General features: G+C 43.8%; 3 protein-coding genes across 7 annotated transcripts; 2 read left to right on the top strand and 1 right to left on the bottom strand.

The window, feature by feature from the left end:
• Positions 1–623: 623 nt before the first annotated feature.
• On the top strand, positions 624–8,106 carry LOC116353594 (neurogenic locus notch homolog protein 1-like). 3 transcript variants are annotated; one of them, XM_031790042.1, is made up of 11 exons: positions 624–970; positions 1,800–1,950; positions 2,275–2,607; positions 2,715–2,941; positions 3,134–3,464; positions 3,745–3,893; positions 4,036–4,109; positions 4,223–4,352; positions 5,084–5,181; positions 5,370–5,701; positions 5,817–6,521. In XM_031790042.1, the coding sequence occupies exons 1-11, from the start codon at positions 916–918 to the stop codon at positions 6,337–6,339; spliced, it is 2,403 nt and encodes an 800-aa protein (XP_031645902.1). In that variant the 5' UTR covers positions 624–915; the 3' UTR covers positions 6,340–6,521. The 3 variants fall into 3 exon arrangements, with proteins under 3 accessions (XP_031645902.1, XP_031645897.1, XP_031645908.1); XM_031790037.1 differs by having other exon boundaries at positions 645–970; positions 1,797–1,950; positions 5,817–8,106; XM_031790048.1 differs by having other exon boundaries at positions 645–970; positions 1,797–1,950; positions 4,048–4,109; positions 5,817–6,515.
• On the bottom strand, positions 6,603–13,651 carry LOC109908896 (pre-B-cell leukemia transcription factor 1). 3 transcript variants are annotated; one of them, XM_031790058.1, is made up of 8 exons: positions 13,320–13,651; positions 12,460–12,533; positions 10,376–10,620; positions 9,759–9,949; positions 9,164–9,299; positions 8,907–9,048; positions 7,434–7,522; positions 6,603–7,254 (listed from the first exon to the last, which is right to left on the bottom strand). In XM_031790058.1, exons 1-8 carry the CDS (start codon positions 13,556–13,558, stop codon positions 7,174–7,176), a joined length of 1,197 nt encoding a protein of 398 aa, XP_031645918.1. In that variant the 5' UTR covers positions 13,559–13,651; the 3' UTR covers positions 6,603–7,173. The 3 variants fall into 3 exon arrangements, 1 of the variants encoding a protein (XP_031645918.1); XR_004203012.1 differs by having other exon boundaries at positions 7,434–9,048; positions 13,320–13,630; XR_004203016.1 differs by having other exon boundaries at positions 7,434–9,048; positions 13,316–13,433.
• A 1,440-nt stretch (positions 13,652–15,091) lies between these two features.
• On the top strand, positions 15,092–18,420 carry LOC109908872 (uncharacterized). The gene is made up of 5 exons (XM_020507630.2): positions 15,092–15,374; positions 15,715–16,228; positions 16,485–16,644; positions 16,979–17,205; positions 17,803–18,420. Exons 2-5 carry the CDS (start codon positions 15,731–15,733, stop codon positions 17,941–17,943), a joined length of 1,026 nt encoding a protein of 341 aa, XP_020363219.1. The 5' UTR covers positions 15,092–15,374; positions 15,715–15,730; the 3' UTR covers positions 17,944–18,420.
• Positions 18,421–19,518: the final 1,098 nt, after the last annotated feature.

Below are 19,518 nucleotides of genomic sequence, written 5' to 3'. Positions count from 1 at the left end.
ATCCTTTCATTTGAGACAGATGACATAAGGTGCTGCAGCTTTATCTGTCTATTTTAAGACCCACCACATTCCTGGAGGTTATTATCTCTTCTATGAGATTTTGAAATAGTTTTATTTGTCGTTTTCAGTAGATAAGATTATATATATATATTCTAAATGCAGAGAGCATGCTCCTGCATGGGAGGTAAAGAAAAGTGACATATTCATAATGTGACTCAGAGAAGGAGTACTGATTTAGGATCGGTTTGGCCTTTTTTTAAATGTAATTAAAATGTTTGGATGAACGGGGGGGGGGGGGGGGGGGGGGGGGGGGGGGGGGGTCTAGATCGCTACTCCTATTCTGAGACGCTTTATGAATACAGGGTCTGGTTCATTTGAAAGATTACATCCTGAGACATTGAAATCAGTAGAAAAACTGACTGCAGACTCACACAAAGAACACAAACACACACACACACACACACACACACCCACACATACACTCCCACACACACACACACCCACACCCACACACACACACACACACACACACACACACACACACACACACACACACACACACACACACACATCCCGCTCCTATTCTTTTCCACACAGTGGCAGGAAGTTGTCCACATATCCGCAGTGCTTCTGAGGAAGAATTAGAGAGAGGGAGGTGGGTGGTAGCAGCACTGGAGGTTAGGGTGTACACTTTAGACATAAACTGTTCACACGGTCCAATTGCGAACGCGGTCTTCTCTTGAAGATACCCAGAGAGATACCTCACGACACTTTGGCGGAGTACAGACCTGCCGGACCTGCCATAGCTGGACCAAGGCATTGGACCTAGTAACCGCACTGGTACAGCTGGGAGGATAGTGAGAGAGAGTAGACTACTGCCGTCTCCATCCTCCTCTCTGGGACCTGCTTGGCCCAATGATGCTGGTTCTGTGGACAGCTGTTCTGTTGGGTTTGAGCAGGTGGTGTCGAGGTGAGTCCGTCTTACAGCTATTATCTTGTTGATACGATGTTAGATACCTATGAGAGTGAGGTAGAGTCTCTACTAGGTAATCGTCTAAAGAGAGTAAGTCATACATGGTACTTCCCAACCACAAAACATACTTCTTTTTTTTTACATTCATATTCTCACTTCTATGTTTTATAGATTTCTGAGGATATATCATTCGGAGAAAATCCTGTGACGTACTTGACATATGCTGCTCTCACATTCTTTCAGCGTCACTTTATAAGATGCTGCATGAATGTGTCCCTGATTTAAAGATGTAACTAACCAAAAATATTGTACTGCATTTCCTTGAATGTTCACTGCTATACAGTACACTATGTCAAATCCCAACTCTCCTGTGTTATGATTTAATTGTCCCTCACACACCTGCCAAGCCTCTCCATTGTCCCTCTCCATTACATTCCTCATCGCCAGGGTGACGACCTCCGACCTTCATCCAGTCCCAGCCCACTCCATTTCCTGTTGCTATTCGCCTCTCCTGGAGACTTCCTGTTTGTGTCAGGCCTCCTATTTCCCGTTTCATGGTTCATGCCAAGGACACACCTTTCATAGCCTGCCTGGCCTGCATGGTACCAAGCATTGTTAACAATGAATGCTTGGTGGTGATAGGTACACATAGGCCTACACAATACACAGCTTGAAAATGTAGGTCAAAGCACAGGTTCTTGCGTGATACAGTAGTGTAATTAATGGATGCTTTTATCCAACGTGATTCAGTTTAAGTTAGTATATTAGTGTCAAGTGGAAATCCAACCTTTGTGTGTGTGTATGTGTGTGATTCGTCCCCAAGTAGCAGCAGCATCTCCCGGTGGTGACCCCTGGGCCCAGTGTCCATCCAGACAGTGTAAGGCCATGTTTGGAGATGGGTCATGTGATAAAGACTGCACCGAGCCTGAGTGTCTGAGGGATGGGTTCGACTGTCTGAGGGACAAAGGACACTGCAAGTAAGACACTGTAGCAGCAGGGAGATCTGGGCTGCATTTCATTCCAGGAAGATGTTCCATCAACCTTTCCCTTTGTTCACTCTCCTTCATGGATCAAACAGGACTGGATATGTGAAAGCAATATGGTGACTTACTCTTACCCAGTAGTCTCATATTCATGGTGAGGGGAGTGAATAAGAGCAGAGGGGAGAGAACATCTTCCCGGAATGAAACGCACCCTGCTCTTTACTCTTTATCACTCTCACTTTCCTTTTTGTATACATCCAGATGTTTCAGCTGGGGTTCACACTTTCTCTGCATCCCTCCAACTGTCCCACCTCTCAGCTCAGGCCACATCCACTACTGCCGAGACCACTATGCCAACTCTTACTGTGACCAGGGCTGTGAAAGCGCCGCCTGTGGCTGGGACGGGAGTGACTGTCACAGGCACCACATCCCTCTGTGGGCTAAGGGCACCCTGCTCCTGCACACCCACGTCCCCCTGCAGCATGGCACATTTTCCAACAGTTCCCTTCTCTGGGCCCTCAGCACCCTCCTGCAGACGCCCCTCAAATTGCGCGGCATGGTGCCCCTTGACGCCAGCAAGGACCTCTTCACCTTTAATCCCCAGCAGCTCGAGAACCTGCTGGCTCAAGCTTCCTCGGATGACTCAAATGGGTAACTATAAAGAGATTATGATTTTGCTTCCCCAAATGTTTTACCTTTACCTAGTTTATTTTGTTAGCATCTCATCAATGTTCTCACTCCCCATCTCTCTGAAACAGCTCTCTCCTATTCCTGCAAGTGGATAACAGGCCGTGCTCCCGTCTTCCTTCTACCTGTTTCCCGTACGCCATTGAAGCAGCTAACTTCCTGCGGGCTGCTACGTCGTCGACTCGTGTGTCGGTCCCCTCTCACCCAGAATTAAAGGCCATTATTAGTGTAAGAGGGGTTGGGGAGGAAATAGGGGGGAGAGAGGAGGACCCAGTTGAGGAAAAAGAGGAAACTAATGGTATGTATCCTGTTACATTGAGTGTGTGTGTGTGTGTGTGTGTGTGTGTGTGTGTGTGTGTGTGTGTGTGTGTGTGTGTGTGTGTGTGTGTGTGTGTGTGTGTGTGTGTGTGTGTGTGTGTGTGTGTGTGTGTGTGTGTGTGTGTGTGTGTGTGTGTACCATCTAATATCTCTGCACCCCTTCTCTGCACAGGAGCAACACCTCCATGGCTATGGGCTGTGATCGGCGTGGCAACGGGCCTTGTACTGGCTTTGGTCTTGATGGTTGTCTTGGCGATCAGAAGGGTGAGACGACGACGAGCGGAGAGGGAGGGAGGAGAGAGGGTTAGGCACAGATCCACTGTCACTGAGAATGACAGCGGAGCCAATGTGGCCAAGGCATGGGCACAGCACACACCCCACCGAGAGCAGAGGGGCAGGACAGGGAGAGAGAAAGACAGGAATGGGATAAAGAAGAAGAAAGCAAAGGAGGCTGAGAAGAAAAGACGCAGAGATCCACTGGGGGAGGATGCCATTCGACTGCGGTGAGTGAAGATGAAGGATTATGGGAGAAGTTAGAGGATGTTCAGTCTAGTAAATCAACAGCGCTGTGATCACATAACAGTTTGCTTCATTGTAATGGGTTGTATTGCTTTCGGTTGTTTGCATTAGGGTCATTTTAACCTAACTGAACTTTTAATCTGTCTGTAAGATAAAACTGTTCTGTTGGACTGCCTCTATTTTACACAATATTAGTGATACTGTAGTAATATCACTAAGTGTGCACAAACTACTACTATTCAGAGCATAAACGTATGATTTCAGGCCCCTGAAAAAGGACCTGGATATTGGAAGTGACACTGACTTTACACAGAGCTCTATGGAGGACATCAACAGGTCCATCTGTGACCACCGGACTCAAGAGCAGAAGCACTACCGCAGCCCTCCGAGCCACCCACAATCACCCACACAACGTAACATCACCTCCTGATCATGGTTAACATACTGCATTAATAGGCTTGTAAAAATGATTCATTATTCTCTTATATTAATTTGTCACAGAATAGTTTACGGTTTGCACAACGTAACTAAGCATGAAACTAAATTGACTTTCAGCTCCCCTTTTAGCTCCCCCAAGAGGATGGGAGAGAAATGCTGTCCCGTCGACACATCACAGAACACCCAATCAAGTGAGTTCCATACATATTCTACATAAATGTCAATATGTTTATTTACATTTTAGATAACGCTGGTTATTATTTACAGTGTTCTATTTTGACAATACCAAATATTATTTTGACAGTCTGGTTCGGTTCAGTGGTGTGGTCCAGATGGGTCAGTTGTCCTGATTCGTGCAGTCCGGAGTGGGCTTGACCGTGTGGTTCTGGAGCTGCTACGAGCTGGGGTGCCGGTCAACAACACCGACCACACTGGTATCACTTTACTCTCCCAATTTCCCAATTATATTATTAACCAAAATGTAGGCTAGACGGTAAAATAAGTCAACTGAACTTCCCTGTAGAGTGTCATGGGAGGATTATTGTGCAAATATATTTAAAAAATCAATATTACGTGGAACAAATGACCATAAATGTTATGTAGCTTCCATAGGTGTAATAACTAGCTTATAAACACACTGCCTCACATACATATTACTATATTGTATTACTTTGAGGGGTTGAGTAACCAGTGTAACTGACCCCATCTCTCTCTGGTCCTCCCCATGTCGCGTCCCTTTTTGTGTCCCTTCTCTTCTCTTCTGTTCTGGTAAAACCTCCATGGCTTCCCACTCTTCCTTCCCATTCCTCTCTACAGCACCCCTGCTGCCCCCCTCTCAAACCGATACAGAAGTTAATGTGCCCTAGTGCCCAGGCAGTGTGGATGTACCATATTAGCCTTCCTTGCTCTTCTCTCTCTCTCTCTCTCTCACACACACACACCATCTCTCTCTCTCCCTCTCGGGCTAATTCCCTAGTCCCTCACCATCATTTGCATTCTCATTTCCTCCCTTTCAAAATCTCCCTCTTCCCCGTCTTTCACCCTTTGGGCTTGACTCTGTTGTATAATGTTTGTTCACTGGCTGACTTACTCCCTCTCTTTCTGTACTGAACTCCCACCTTCCTTCCCTCACCTTCCTCCACTTGAAATGCACTCTCTCTCCCAGGGAGATCAGCCCTCCACTGGGCATCCTCAGTTAACCACCTCTCCTTGACAAGAACCCTCACTCGCTACGGTGCTGCTGTGGACCTACAGGACAACAAGGTACCAAGGCCAGCAGACACCTCTGCTTTTATGATTATTCACGTACTAGTATGAACATTTGGGAAGAGGAACTTCGAAGAAACTATATTCAGTTGAATCTGCGTAGAATGGTTCAACTTTAAGGTACTCTCATATTATTGTTTCGACACTCCCCTTCTCTGATATATACCACTCCCATTATCTGATAGGGTGAGACTGCTCTGTTCCTCTCCGCCCTCCACGGTTGCTACGACACCGCCCGGTTCCTGCTCCTAAACGGGGCCAATCAGGATCTGTCTGATCGCAGAGGACGCCGGGCACTGGATGTTGCCCGAGAGGGCATGCATCATCAAGTCTTGGAGCTCCTATTGGCTCACAGGGTTCAGAGAGGGCCTATTCCTATGGAGCAAGCCAATGATATGCTGTGGGATGAGCGTGCCTTGCTGTATAGCCAATGGGTGAATTCCCCTGGGCTCCCTGGGAGAAGTGCCTCCTTCTCTGGTGTCATAGGGCATCGGGATATGTCTTCGCCTCCACCAAGGTAAAGTCTTGTGGCATTTGACACATCTACTCACAATAACATTTAGCAATTTACTAATCTTGGTAAGGCAAATTCATCACTGCCTACTCATCTGATCGCCCTCTTCTTCTGACAGTGATTGGTCAATGGGCAGAGTGCAGTGCCCTTCCCCTCAGAACTGGCGGCCACAGCTCAACCAATCAGTGACCGCACTGGTCACCCCAAGAATCATGGGGCGTCCCCCACGGCCAATCAGCACTCTGCAGGAAGTTACCTCAGAGGACGAAGATCGTGAAAGGCCCCAGAAAGTCCCAAGAGCAGCGACACCGCACTTCCTGTTACCCCAGCCTGCTCCTCGACAGCGGTCCTTCTCCTGTACCCAGAATGCAATGCAGCGTCGCTCCAGTTCACAGCAGCCCGAACCGACTTATGTTGCCTTATCAGAGAATATTGCCAATGAGCCCATAGAAAGAGTGATCGTAGTCCCTCCTACAGATGCTCCCATCCAATCAAATCGTAGATCAATAGTCAATAGTAGCGATAACCCCAACAGGGCGGCGCCAGAGATTGAAACAGCTAGTTTTAAAAAGGCAGACCAGAAAGCCCGAAATGAGAAGCTAAATAACCACATGCCCGACTCTAAACAAACAGCTTTGTAAGGGAGAGAGCTCTGCTAAAATGACCCCAAAAACCATGTCAATCATGTGCTGTTTACATTTTCTGTAACAGGCTCCTTGCCCCTAAATAACAGCAGATTGACAGACGGGATATAAACTCAGTCAATAAATGAGTAACTTAATTTACTCTAAATATCTAAATCAATAAACTATGAAATGATTAATGTGCATTTTTTTTCTGCCATGTTAGGCAGTGACCTGTCTCTCTTATGCGGATATCAACCAATCAAGACAGACCAACTGACTGTGAATACAGAGACTTTATTGTAAAAGAGGTAGAGAATACAGGTGTTTTTCACTCACTGTACAGAATGACAGCACTGTTGATATACTCATTCAAACTGTTAATATAACCAGCACACACACTTCATTCATGATATAGACACACAGACAAACAAGCCCAGTAGAAAAGAGAAAACAAACACACTAAATCTTTGGATTTTCTATATTGCCCCCACATCCTCTAAATGCAACTATATCTGAGCTTTAAATGAAAATCCTAAAATATTTGTAATAACAGCATTAATATAATAGCCTAATAAAACAATGGTAACGCAATTTCCCAAGCCTCCCTGCCTACATACCACAGTAACATATAAAGTTGTGGAAAACAAAAACCCATGATCCCAATACAAAACATCACACACACTCACACAAAAATCACACATTCAGCTCATACAAACATAATGAACAGTATCATTGGACAGTAAGAAACAGAAAGGACATACAAAAACTGCAGCCAAGTAAGGGTGATATCATTCTTTCTCCGTTGTCAATCTTTCCATCTATGTCATCGACCCAAAGGGGGCGGGGCCATCAGTCAGAGTCCCCCGAGTGGTCGTTTCCCGGGGAAGTGGCAGAGGGGGGCGTGTTTTGCCCTTGCCAGTTCCCATTAGTCTGCAAAAGAGAAAAAGACGTGGTGACGTGTAGCGGCATTAACCTACACTAACCCCTCTCCACTCCAATACATCTCCTCCACAAGGTTGTTGTTGTGAATGAGAATGTGATCTCAATTAGCTACGAGCTAAAATAAAGATGATATGTAACATGAAGTGAATGACAGTGAAGTTCCATACTTGTGCTCCCATGTAGACAGGCTGCTCTCCATTCATTGGTGGAACACCCAGGAAAAGGTCTGGTCCAGTGAGTGAGAAGCCCCCCGATCCTGTGGAGGAACAAAAGGGGAGATGTCTTTAATAAGGGCTACTAGGCCTACAATATCAACCTGGTCCCAGATCTGATCCTGTGGAGGAACAAAAGGAGAGATGTCTTTAATAAGGGCTACTAGGACTACATCAACCTGGTCCCAGATCTGATCCTGTGGAGGAACAAAAGGGGAGATGTCTTTAATAAGGGCTACTAGGCCTACAACATCAACCTGGTCCCAGATCTGATCCTGTGGAGGAACAAAAGGGGAGATGTCTTTAATAAGGGCTACTAGGCATCCAATATCAACCTGGTCCCAGATCTGATCCTGTGGAGGAACAAAAGGGGAGATGTCTTTAATAAGGGCTACTAGGCCTACAACATCAACCTGGTCCCAGATCCGATTGTGCTGTGAAGCAGACTTCTATCGTTGGACAAGGAGTTGGCACGACAGCACATTAGGAAATTACGCAGGTCTTTCCTACGAAATTACGCAAGCCTTTCCTACGCACTTCTCAGTAGTTGGTGTTCAGACGTATCTTATTCAGTTGCAGACATAGTTCCCTTGCGTGTGCTGATTAAACTTAATTCAACCTCTGTAAACCCTCCCACTTGCTGGTCAATTTTCTTGTGGAGTTTTCATTCAATAGGGTTTTCAGCACATTTATTTTAAGCCATCCCTTTAAATATGGTGTACCTTTTAGTTAGAATTTGTTTTGACAGACTCAACAGAATATATCGAGAGAATGGGTTCAGAATATTAGCGATCAATGGAAGAAAGCCATCTAAATATATGCATATTCGTCTCCGTTTCAGAACCAATTGGTAGAATTAAAAATAGAAAGCTGATAGATTGTAGATTATTTAGGGTTAGGAAAGTATTTATGAAAAAACAGGTTTGGAGAGCCTTTATGCACGAAAGAAAACAGTTGTTTGATTCATTGTGAAAATCACCAAATTCAGTTTTTAACCCATGGTTATGTTGGAAGATCAGTGTACGTAGAATTATAATAGGGAGGATAGTGTACAATAGTAGACTATACCCTCATCTATTGCCCGCACTAACCATGGAACTGTGTGATGACACAGCCAAGTATTGCGCCATGCGTTGGGTTCAAACTGTTACAGGTTGGTCTGCGCTCCGTTCCATAATGATTTCATTAGCCTAAATGTAGGCATAGCTCTTTGTAGAGGTAGGTTTGGGAGGGTTAAGAGACCAGAGGTGGCAGAGCGGGTCGGAATGTAAGGTTGGAGCATAGTCTGAAAGTACGGAGGGGCAGTTCCCCTTGCTGCTCCGTAACACAAAAACACTAACAACCCATCCATTTCTATTATCAATTGAACCATAAACTCAAAACAGTGGTGTGTATCACTAGGCCTGGCTTCCTTTCCTCGGCTCTTACCTGTTGAGTTGGGCGTGTGTGGAGAGTCCTCGTTCTGTGTCGCCACGATGGCCGTCTTCATGGCATAGATGTTGGCCTCCTCTTGGAACTTCCCGATGTTCTTCTTGTAGCGGATTCTCTTGTTGCCAAACCAGTTGCACACCTATTCAATTAACGAGCCAGTAAGAGGCTGGTCAATGGAGTCAACTGTTTATGGACGTATCAATTGGTGAGCTAATAGTAAGTATATGACGCATATACTTATGATGCAAGGTTACCTGAGAGACAGTGATGCTACACTGTTTGGCTAGTTCTTCTTTGGCCTCTTCACTGGGGTAAGGGTTGGCGAGATGGGAGTAGAAATACTCGTTCAGGACTTCCGTCGCCTGCTTGCTGAAGTTACGTCTCTTACGCCTGACAACACAAAGGTGAGTGTGTTGAGAGTGGGCATACAACCCAGGCAGAAGTGTACATTTCACAACTACAGTAACAACTGATATTGACACACAAAGTCAATCACAACCTGCACTGTAATAACATGATAATGCTCTGTAAATATGACTGGTATGACCATGAATCACTGTTCATGGGGTGGCAGGGTAGCCTAGTGGTTAGAGCGTTGGACTAGTAACCAGAAGGTTGCAAGTTCAAATCCCGAGCTGACAACTCTGTCATTCTGCCCCTGAACAGGCAGTTAACCCACTGTTCCTTCTCATTGAAAATAAGAATCTGTTCTTAACTGACTTGCCTAGTAAAATAAAAATGTATGGAATGTTTTATTCTCCATAAAAAAATACTACCTGAAAATGAATTGTCATTTACTATCATGGCAAGTTTTGACAGGTCACCACAATAGCAGTGTTACACGCTAACCTGGCGTCGAGGAAGCGGGACCTCAGGATCATGACGGCCTCGCAGGTGCTCTGCTTGAGTTGTGTCTGGATGGAGCTGAACTTGCGGTGGATGATGGCCACCATGCGTTCAATCTCCCGCGGTGACACAGGTCGTGTACGCGACTGCTCCCTCAGCAGGTTCATCACGTGGGTAGTGAACTCACTACAGGCCTACAGGAGACACGGAGACAGAAGGGGGTATTGGAGACAGATATGACAGTCAGTTGGGCTCAAAGGATGGAAGTCAACAGCGGGCCGACACTGTTGACGTCGGTCATTTATGTTCACATTCAACTATCTCACCTAAATTATATCACCACATTTTAGTTTACTTTGCTAAAGGGTGTCATTTTCAGTGTGTGTAAAGTGTCAAGTCCTTCCACCTCAAATCAAGTACAGCCAATGAGCCCAGCACACATATATATGTCAGAGTCAATATGAGTTTGAATCCGGCCCACTGCTCTTTGACTCACCCTCCCTCTATCTTCCCCGTCTTTCCAACACTTTACTATCTCTTCAATAAAGCAAAAAAAACAACACAAAAGGTTTCGGACTGCCCCACTGCTTTCCCCCCCCAAAAAATAAGTAGAAAAGTACCTGGTCATATTTCTCCATCTCAGTGTGATAGATGTTGCGAATCTGGCTCAACTTGCTTTTGTAGTCTGAGTGTTCCAGTGAGCTGTCTGGAGACATCCCTCCAGAGCTGGTGGCTGCGGACACCGCCGCTGCCGCCCCGCCACCTTTCTCCGGCCCAGCCACACCCTCCGCCAGCAGCATGTTGTCCAATCGCACCAGCTGTGGGTCCTGTGATTCTTCCTCCTGAGCATTTCGCATTGATAGGCCTGCAACAAGAGAGGTCTGTCAATCTGATTCATGGAAAATTAAGAGTTACAATGTCTCCTATTACACTGAACAAAAATATCAATGCAGCATGCAACAATTTCAAAGATATTACTGAGTTACAGTTCATATAAGGTAATCAGTCAAATGAAGTAAATTCATTAGGCCCTAATCTATGGATTTCACATGACTGGGAATACAGATATGCATCTGTTGGTCACAGATACCTTTAAAAAAAAAAAGTAGGGGCGTGGATCAGAAAACTAGCCAGTATCTGGTGTGACCACCATTTGCCTCATGCAGCACGACATCTTCTCACATTGAGTTGAACAGGCTATTTATTGTGGCCTCTGGAATGTTGTCCCACTCCTCTTCAATGCTGTGCGAAGTTGCTGGATATTGGCAGGAACTGGAACACACTGTCGAACATGTCAGTCCAGAGCATCCCAAACATGCTCAATGGCTGACATTGTGCAGGCCATGGAAGAACTGGGACATTTTCAGCTTCCAGGAACTGTGTACAGATCCTTGCGACATGGGGCCTTGCAGTATCATGCTGAAACATGGATGTTGGCGGCATATGAATGGCACGACAATTCATTGCATTCACATTTCCATAGATAAAATATAATTGTGTTCGTTGTCCGTAGCTTATGCCTGCCCATACCATAATCCCACCGCCACCATAGTTCACAACGCTGACATCAGCAAACCACTCGCCCACACGACACCATACACACTGTCTGCCATCTGCCCGAAATCGGGATTCATCCATGAAGAGCACACTTCTCCAGCGTGCCATATCCATCGAAGGTGAGCATTTGCCCACTGAAGTCGATTACATTGCCTAACTGCAGTCAGGTCAAGACCCTGGTGAGGACGACGAGCACGCATATCAGCTTCCCTGAGACAGTTTTGACAGTTGCTTGGTACAATAAAAGGCCACTCTAAAATGTGCAGTTATGTCACACAACACAATGTCACAGATATATTTTTTTAGGTAGCATGCAATTGGTATGCTGACTGCAGGAATGTCCACCAGAGCTGTTGCTCTGTCCACCAGAGCTGTTGTGCATTCCCACAGTTTCATCACCAGTCTGGCTGTTCTCAGTCGATCCCGCAGGTGAAGAAGCCGGATGGTCTGCTTTGTGAGGCTGGTTGGATGTACAGCCTAATCCTCTAAAACAACATTTGAGGTGGCTTATGGTAGCAACAGCTCTGGTGGACATTCCTGCAGTCAGCATACCAATTGCATGCTACCTAAAAAAAAATATCTGTGACATTGTGTTGTGTGACATAACTGCACATTTTAGAGTGGCCTTTTATTGTACCCAGCACAAGGTGTAATGATCATGCTGTTTAATCAGCTTTTTGATATGTCACACCTGTCAGGTGGATTGATTGTCTTGGCAAAGGAGAAATGCTCATTAGCAGGGATGTAAATACATCTGTGCACAAAAAAGCATATGGAAAGTTTCTGGGATATTTTATTTCAGCTCATGAAACATGAGACCAACACTTTACATTTAAGTTCAGTGTATATAAAAATATTTTCCCTCTGAGGTACAGACTTGGAGAAGCACTTTGTGGAAGAAACAAGTAACGGAAGGCTCATCTTGCGCAACATTTTTAAAGTCATCATACACAATACATGTTGTTGAAAATTGTAAATAGTTAGAGAATGTTCTAACTGTCATCCAACTGCATGGATTATGCGCAACTTCTTATTATTATGATGGAGCCAACATCTGTTTTCATCACAGATGGTCAGAAACTTTTAAACGAATTAGCAACAAGTTTTAAATCAAACAAAGGGTTTCAGTTAGTGAAAATTAACCTACCCGTTTTCTCTTTGATCTCGCATAAGACGCTGAACAAAGCTGGTTTCATTCGATGGCAATTCAATGCGTGTTTTCTGACGAATGAAAAAAATATAATTGTTATTATTATTAGCTAGCTAACTAGCTACTGTAGCTGTCTATCTAGTTTATCTAGCCAGCTATTTAGCAACGAGCCATTAGCACCAACAAAATATTTGATAAGTTAGCTAGCTCCCTGCTTTCACACGCTTGATATAGCTAGCTAACGTTAACTAGATGACATTCATAACAAACATCGGCTCTGTTGTTCGTGACCTTTTGACTGGAGTTCACTGCAGCCTGCTATGCTAACGTTAGCTACGCAATGCTATGGCTAGCTAGCAGCAGCTACAATATGTAGCTAATATGTTAACATTTTATTCGTAGAACAAATGTAACATGAAATGGATGATGTCAAGATTATGGCCACAGTCCGTTGATAATATATTGTTATTCATATACATGTAAATATAGCCGTTAGTAGTAACACAAAGCAATAGAGCGTAGCTAGATAACTGGCTAGTTTTAGCTTAGCAAGAATTCACCCTCTTCATCGAGTTAGCCACAAAAATAATTTCGTTTTTTATCAATTTCACAACAACAGGCGTGTAAATAGTTCAGGGGAAGAAGTGATAACCATTTAATATGGCGTGCAAATAGCGTTATCATGAAACAAAGCCAGTTAGCTATCTAGCAACGTTGTCTACCTAGTTAGCTTATTAAAAAACTTCAAGTTGAAAAGAATGAAAACTTCTGAAAACTTTAGCTAACTCTTGGCCATTGAGCAACTTTGCAGTAAGGTGTAGCTAAATCTGAATAAGTTAGAAACAATTATGACTAACTTTGCTTGTGCTTCGTCCAAACTTTGGTCGGTGATGGTCATGATTTGTTGCAATATGTCACCAATGTCTCTGCGGCTTTCATGTCCATTTTCTGCGCCTTCGTGGCCCGTGTCTCCATCGGAGCGGTGGTGGGAAGATGGATGAACCGAGTTTAGAGGGTGCATACCGGGGTGAGAGCTCAGGCCAAGGCCCCGGCCGTTAGAGGGCCCGTTGCCAGTGAGAGGCTGCTGCTGCAACATCCTGAGCGGCACACAGTGGCGCGGACGAGTAATCACAGTCACACACCCTTCAAAACTCAAACACTAGACCAGGCCTGCACGAGAGTCCCCTAGCGATTGACAAAGAAAGTCTCGAACAAGAATGTTCATAAAATTCGATTTGTACTCCAGACAGACCCCATAGGCTACGGTACTAGGGATATTCATAGCTATGACTTTTAAACTAAGTAAGTCTTCTGAACAACCAGGTAGATGGATATAACTATAAGGCAACTGTGTGTGTAAGAGAGAAAGAAAAACAGAAAACGTGGGAAGAGCAGTGGCAGTTCTAGACCCTTTCAACTGGGGGGGGGGGCAAGCTGGGGCCAGTTGTACTGTTAGAGGGGCCAGTTACATTAGACTTTATTGTTGACATATCGTTTTCTTCACTGCATTGCAGGCATTAGCAGGCAAAAGACCATGTTCATAATCATCATTGTTGCCACTGTCTAATAATGGATATAAAAAAAGAATGATAGCAAAAATGTGTTATGTAAAAACTATTTCATACTCCACATTTAGGGAGGCCACAAGGGCGTCCAGAATTGTTGTCACAGGGGCCCCAGAACCGCCACTGGAGAAGAGGGAGATCTTTCAATCTGCAAGTAGCCTAATACATTGAGCATTTGCATCCATGATGGGGAAGGGATCATCTTCTGATTTCATGTCAGCTAATTTAATAATGCATCAGCCTCATAATAAGGTCACACACAGGTCTTTACCAATCAAATATTTATTTTCATCACATTTTATTTGTCACATGCTTTGTGAACAACAGGTGTAGACTAACAGTGAAATTCTTACTTTCGGGCCCTTCCCAACAATGTAGAGAGAAAAATAGAAAAATAATAACACAATGAATAGATACACCATGAGTAACGATAACTTGGCTATATACACTGGGTACCAGTACCGAGTTGACATGCAGGGGTACTATGAGGTAATTGAGGTAGATTTACATAAAGGTAGGGTTAAAGTGACTAGGCAAGAGGATAGATAATAAGTAGTAGCAGCTGTGTATGTGATGAGTCAAAAGAGCTTGAGGGTCAGCGGGGCAGATGTGTTGTGGCCTACTCTCACATTATGGGACAATACAAGCACTCCATAATATTAACAGATTTGACAAATTAATTTACAGTGAAAGTTCAATACATCAGTGGGTGATATACAGCAGAACACTTTTTAGAACTACAGAATAGTTCAGACAAGTCATATATGAACATACACAAATTAACAATTACCCTCCCTTCTGTTCTCTCACTTCACCAAAAATAATCAACATCTGACTATATCTGTCTCCCTCTCTCTCTCACACTTTGTCTACTTCTCCTTTAGCTGCAAGTCAACAGGAAGTATGCCAAACCACAGTCCCTGTCAGAATAACAGAGTGCCTGTTTCAACATGTTGCTGTTTCTGACTGTATGCTGTTCTGCTGAAAATGCAACACAAGCAGAGCAAAACTTCATAGTCATTTCCCCCTTTCTGATGTTCATCTCAAATTATGAGTTTTGACTTTGTTAAAAACAAGGCTATTTGATAACATCGCACCACTTCACTTTTTACAGTAATATTTCATAAATCCATGACACAGAGAGATAGGGGACAAATAAATAGGGGAGGGTTGGGGTAAGAGGAACAGGAAGAGACTAGCGAGCGAGAGCTCGTCACGGTGATATGTGAAGCATAACTGATTCGTTGTCATGAAGAAAACTGCCATGTGAATCAGTGATGCCATGCCTAATCCATGTGGACACAAGAAGATTATGTTTATCAGAAACTGAACTCCAGGAAAACACAGGTACGATAGACTTATTGAGAGCGTGGGTGGGTAAAGGTAATGATTGGCAGGCGGGCAAGTACAATCCAAGATAGGAATTCAGTGCCTAAAGAAGTGAGCAGGAAACCAGTCCTAGTTTTTCATAAACACCACTCTTGAGATTATACCATATTATGCTTACAGGTACAGTAGCCGTTCAGTCTGTGTCACACTAGAAGTCTTCTACATGTGTTTTGAGAGTTAACATTTTGATCAACTCTATTAGATTACCTGATACATTTTCTTATAACCAGTTCCACATTCCTCACAATGTACAATAGAACATCAGTTGATATATTTGTCTTATCTAATTTTTTGTCAGGTTTACACTGAGACAAATGGATGTTGTCATGGAATACCCAAAGGTCAAAGTTGAAACAGCTGAAGAGGAGCACTTGGAGGATCTAATCATTATTAAGGAGGGGGATGTTGAGGGAGGGATAGAGACAATAACAGGCAAGAGCAACGATGAAGACTCCAGTGCGGAAGAGGATGCCACTGCCAGACATGGACAGATTGGAAAAGCCAACACTGAAAGCGGAGATGGCGACAAAAGAAAAAAGGATAACCATATAAATCAAGCAAAAGGAGAGACTGGGACAGAGGAGTGGGTTGAGCACATTAAAGGGATGGATGAATTAGTAATGGATGGCCCGAAAATACATGGCAAGAAAGAAGGGATGGCGATGGTGGATAAAACAGAAAAATACAAAACAACAGAACAAGATTTGGAGACGGACAAACCATCACAAGGATTACAAGTTGACACAAATAGACATCTTCCCTTTGACCAGTTGCCCAAAGATACGCTGAGCCCAGAGCATGCCCCAAAACAGGTCTATAACATGTGCTTTCACAAAACAATACTGCAATTTCCCTTGTGCCCACAATTACAATAATTCCGCTATTGGGTTTTCTTTCACATATAGAAAAAGAACAAACAACATCCCAGTGGTGGAAGAATGAGGGGTTCATTTTGTGGTTACAGAATGTCTATGTGTGGAAATGCCAGCGGATTTGAAATGAGTAGTGATACCCCCCATTTTGAAGTCCTTGATAATGACTACTCTTTCTGCAACCTGTCTTTCCCAGGCTCAACGGTTAACCCCTTACTTCCCAGACGCTCTGTATGACCTGGTCTTTACTCTGCAAGAAGGAAGGCGACTCAATGACCAGCGGTGCTCGTTCAGAGGGAGGAGAAGGTGCCATTCTGAACCCAACACCTACATTCCGGCCCACAGAGCCCACAGAGGTGATAGAATGCGAAAACAACTCCCTGTAATAATAACTAAGTGACTGTGGTAAACATAACAACTTTTGCCATTAGCTTCCCTTGTTTCAACATTGACACGCTGACTCACTTCAAATGACAGAAGGGGAAAAGCTGTAAATAACTGTACGGTACCAACATCCTTTAAAAGCTTTTTATCATATAACTGTGGCAGGGACACATATTAGGATGTCATCTGTACATTAGTAAAATATTGAAATAATATTGCTTGAATGATTAACTAGGACACTAAATGAACTAGGCCACTAAATGTAGCATGCCTCCACTCTCTTTCCTCCCCTTCCATTCCCAACAGTGCATTTTTCCTCAATGACCTCGCTGCAGAAAGACGAGTTCTTTGACTTGGTGGCTACTTCCCAAGGCCGTCGGCTTGACGACCAGCGGGTGGAACTACATGACACCCCACCCCTTAAGCCGAAAGCCAATAAGAAGAGGAGCAGCGTAAAAGATACAAAACCTAAAAAGTCTGCTCCAATTGCAGTGCAGAACGAGGACTTGTACAATATGATTCTCATCTCGCAAGTAAGTAACTGTAATCACCCAAGCTGCCAATAGTCAATTTGACCAAAACATTATTTTGTTCTTGTCATAAGCAAAATATCATGTAGGCATCATGTCATATGGTGTTACGTTAATATCATGTTACAGTGCCACATTGGCATAACAGATGAAGGATCTTAATTTTCCTGCGCCCCAGGAAATGCAATGACTTTGTGCTTTACATAAATGAACGGAAAGCCCGCACTAACACAGTTATATTAACAGTATTTCCCTTTTCAAGTAGCTTAATTTTGGCCAGTTTATAGCCTAACCACCGATCATGCAACATCATGGACTAAACATTCAAATGCTGTTGCTGCCTGATTATTTTACTGCAACAATACTGGTCAAATGAATATCCTACACCTGTATGTCATGTGCTGTAACATGGGCATTAGGTATTATGTTGTATGGTGTAACAACATATCATGTCATATGGAGTATAACATCATGTCATATGGTGTATAAGCATCATGTTATGTGATGTTACGTAGGCGTAATGTTTCATCTCCGTACCTCAGGTCCAGTGTAAAATAGGCATCAAACCATGTGGTGTTTCTGACTGTCTCTGTACTTCAGGCCCAGGGTAGGCTGGAGGAGCAGCGCAGTGTGGCCCCAGGGCCTATGGATGATGAGGACTTCTTTTCCTTACTGCTGAGTGTCCAGGGAGGACGCATGGAGGACCAGAGGACTGAGTTGCCTGGGATTCTGGGAACCTGAGAGATACACATGCTGTAGAGATGGGCTCAAATGGCTCAGAGTATGTGGTGTAGCCCTATAGAGCAATGGCTTTTACTTCTTATTCACTTGGCCAGACCAGGCATGACCATTTTGTTCTGTTATGGTCTGAGTTGACAGTATCCTCTGTATCGATACCTGCATCAGTCATTTAATAAAAACATTGTATGTGAATAATAGAGTCGTCATTTCAGTTGCATAATGCTGTAGAGTCTAATTCCAATGTTTTTTGTATGATATTAAGCTTACAGAGTGGGCTGATTTGTATGTTGACTGCACAATAATTTGGATGTTATTCAAAATGCCCCTACGCTTTGGGGTGCTTTAAATGTGTTTATTCCAATATGAGGAAATGAGTTTTGCTCACCACAGCAGTGAACGAGTATGAATGAGAGTGTTTGTGTTTCCATCTTATATTTGAATTCAGCTCCTCACGAGAATAAATAAGCGTTAAATGTTTGACCTGCATCAAGAGTGTTTCTAGTTGTTCCCCGAGAAGGCTTCTGATAAAGTCCCTCAGCCTTTGTCTACAGGACTCCACAGAGATTTTGAGGGCCAATGCAAGGGCCAACACAGCATCAAAACCCTGGGGGCCTCCAGGAATCCTGCAGTCTTGTCAGACTCCAGTCCACTCCAACTGAGACAGCAACTTTCAGAGGAAGTCTTGAACTGTCTGTGCAGAGAAAGTGGTAAGTGATGAGGAAGAATGCTTATTATGGCAGTTCCTCAAAGTGTGATCTAACATTCAAAAGGCCCTCACACATTTGAGCTATCTTCATTGCAGGTTGAATAAGATGCTGACGAAGGCATTGAGGCCAATACGTGAAGCTTATTAAAGAGCAGTGATAATAGCAAGAGCAGTGAACTGGCTGCTCGAAGGTCAAAATGCTAAGAATACTCTGTGCAACACAAGAAACTTGAAGTGGAGTCCTTTCGTTAACTTTCTGTAGCCTTCTAGACCTTCTTTTCAATTGTTAAAAACAAAGTCCCAAAGTCAGAGAAACTGTTTTGGTGGGATATTAAAAGGAGGATTCTTTTTTTTAATTACAAAAAGATAAAGACACAAAATAGATGCAATTGTGAAAGAAAGGCATGAGACAGGCATTGAGGAAAACGTCCACAAACCAACCAAAAGTGTAGGCTATACACTGAGCTACAGCCTGTCATCAAAGCAATCTTTGGGGGGGTACAATATATCATACAGTAGTCTGGTAGCATTGCCTGGAATCCAATGAAAGAGAGAGTGACATAATAATGTAAAGGGCTCATTTCTTTATAATGTGTGCATAATGGTGCTTTTTTCAGAATGTTGAGGTTCTCAATCCCAGGAAATTTGCCATAACCACTCAATATGCATTATTCAATTGTCAAACGACAGATATCTGCCTTTACATTACAGTGTTGCAATGCACTAGAAATCAACTTTTCAGGAACAACTAGGCTGTTAGGCTAGACTACATGTGCTGAGGATGAATTGTCCACAGCAAAGTGGAAATGTATCAATTCCATCCCTTTAACTGTTCAACCATTGTTGACAACAGCAAGGAAAACACACTT

Source organism: Oncorhynchus kisutch, linkage group LG2 (assembly GCF_002021735.2).
Source record: "Oncorhynchus kisutch isolate 150728-3 linkage group LG2, Okis_V2, whole genome shotgun sequence".
Taxonomy (NCBI): domain Eukaryota; kingdom Metazoa; phylum Chordata; class Actinopteri; order Salmoniformes; family Salmonidae; genus Oncorhynchus; species Oncorhynchus kisutch.
The sequence above is the reverse complement of the archived record's forward strand: the minus strand, read 5'-3'. Positions and strand labels throughout refer to the sequence as shown.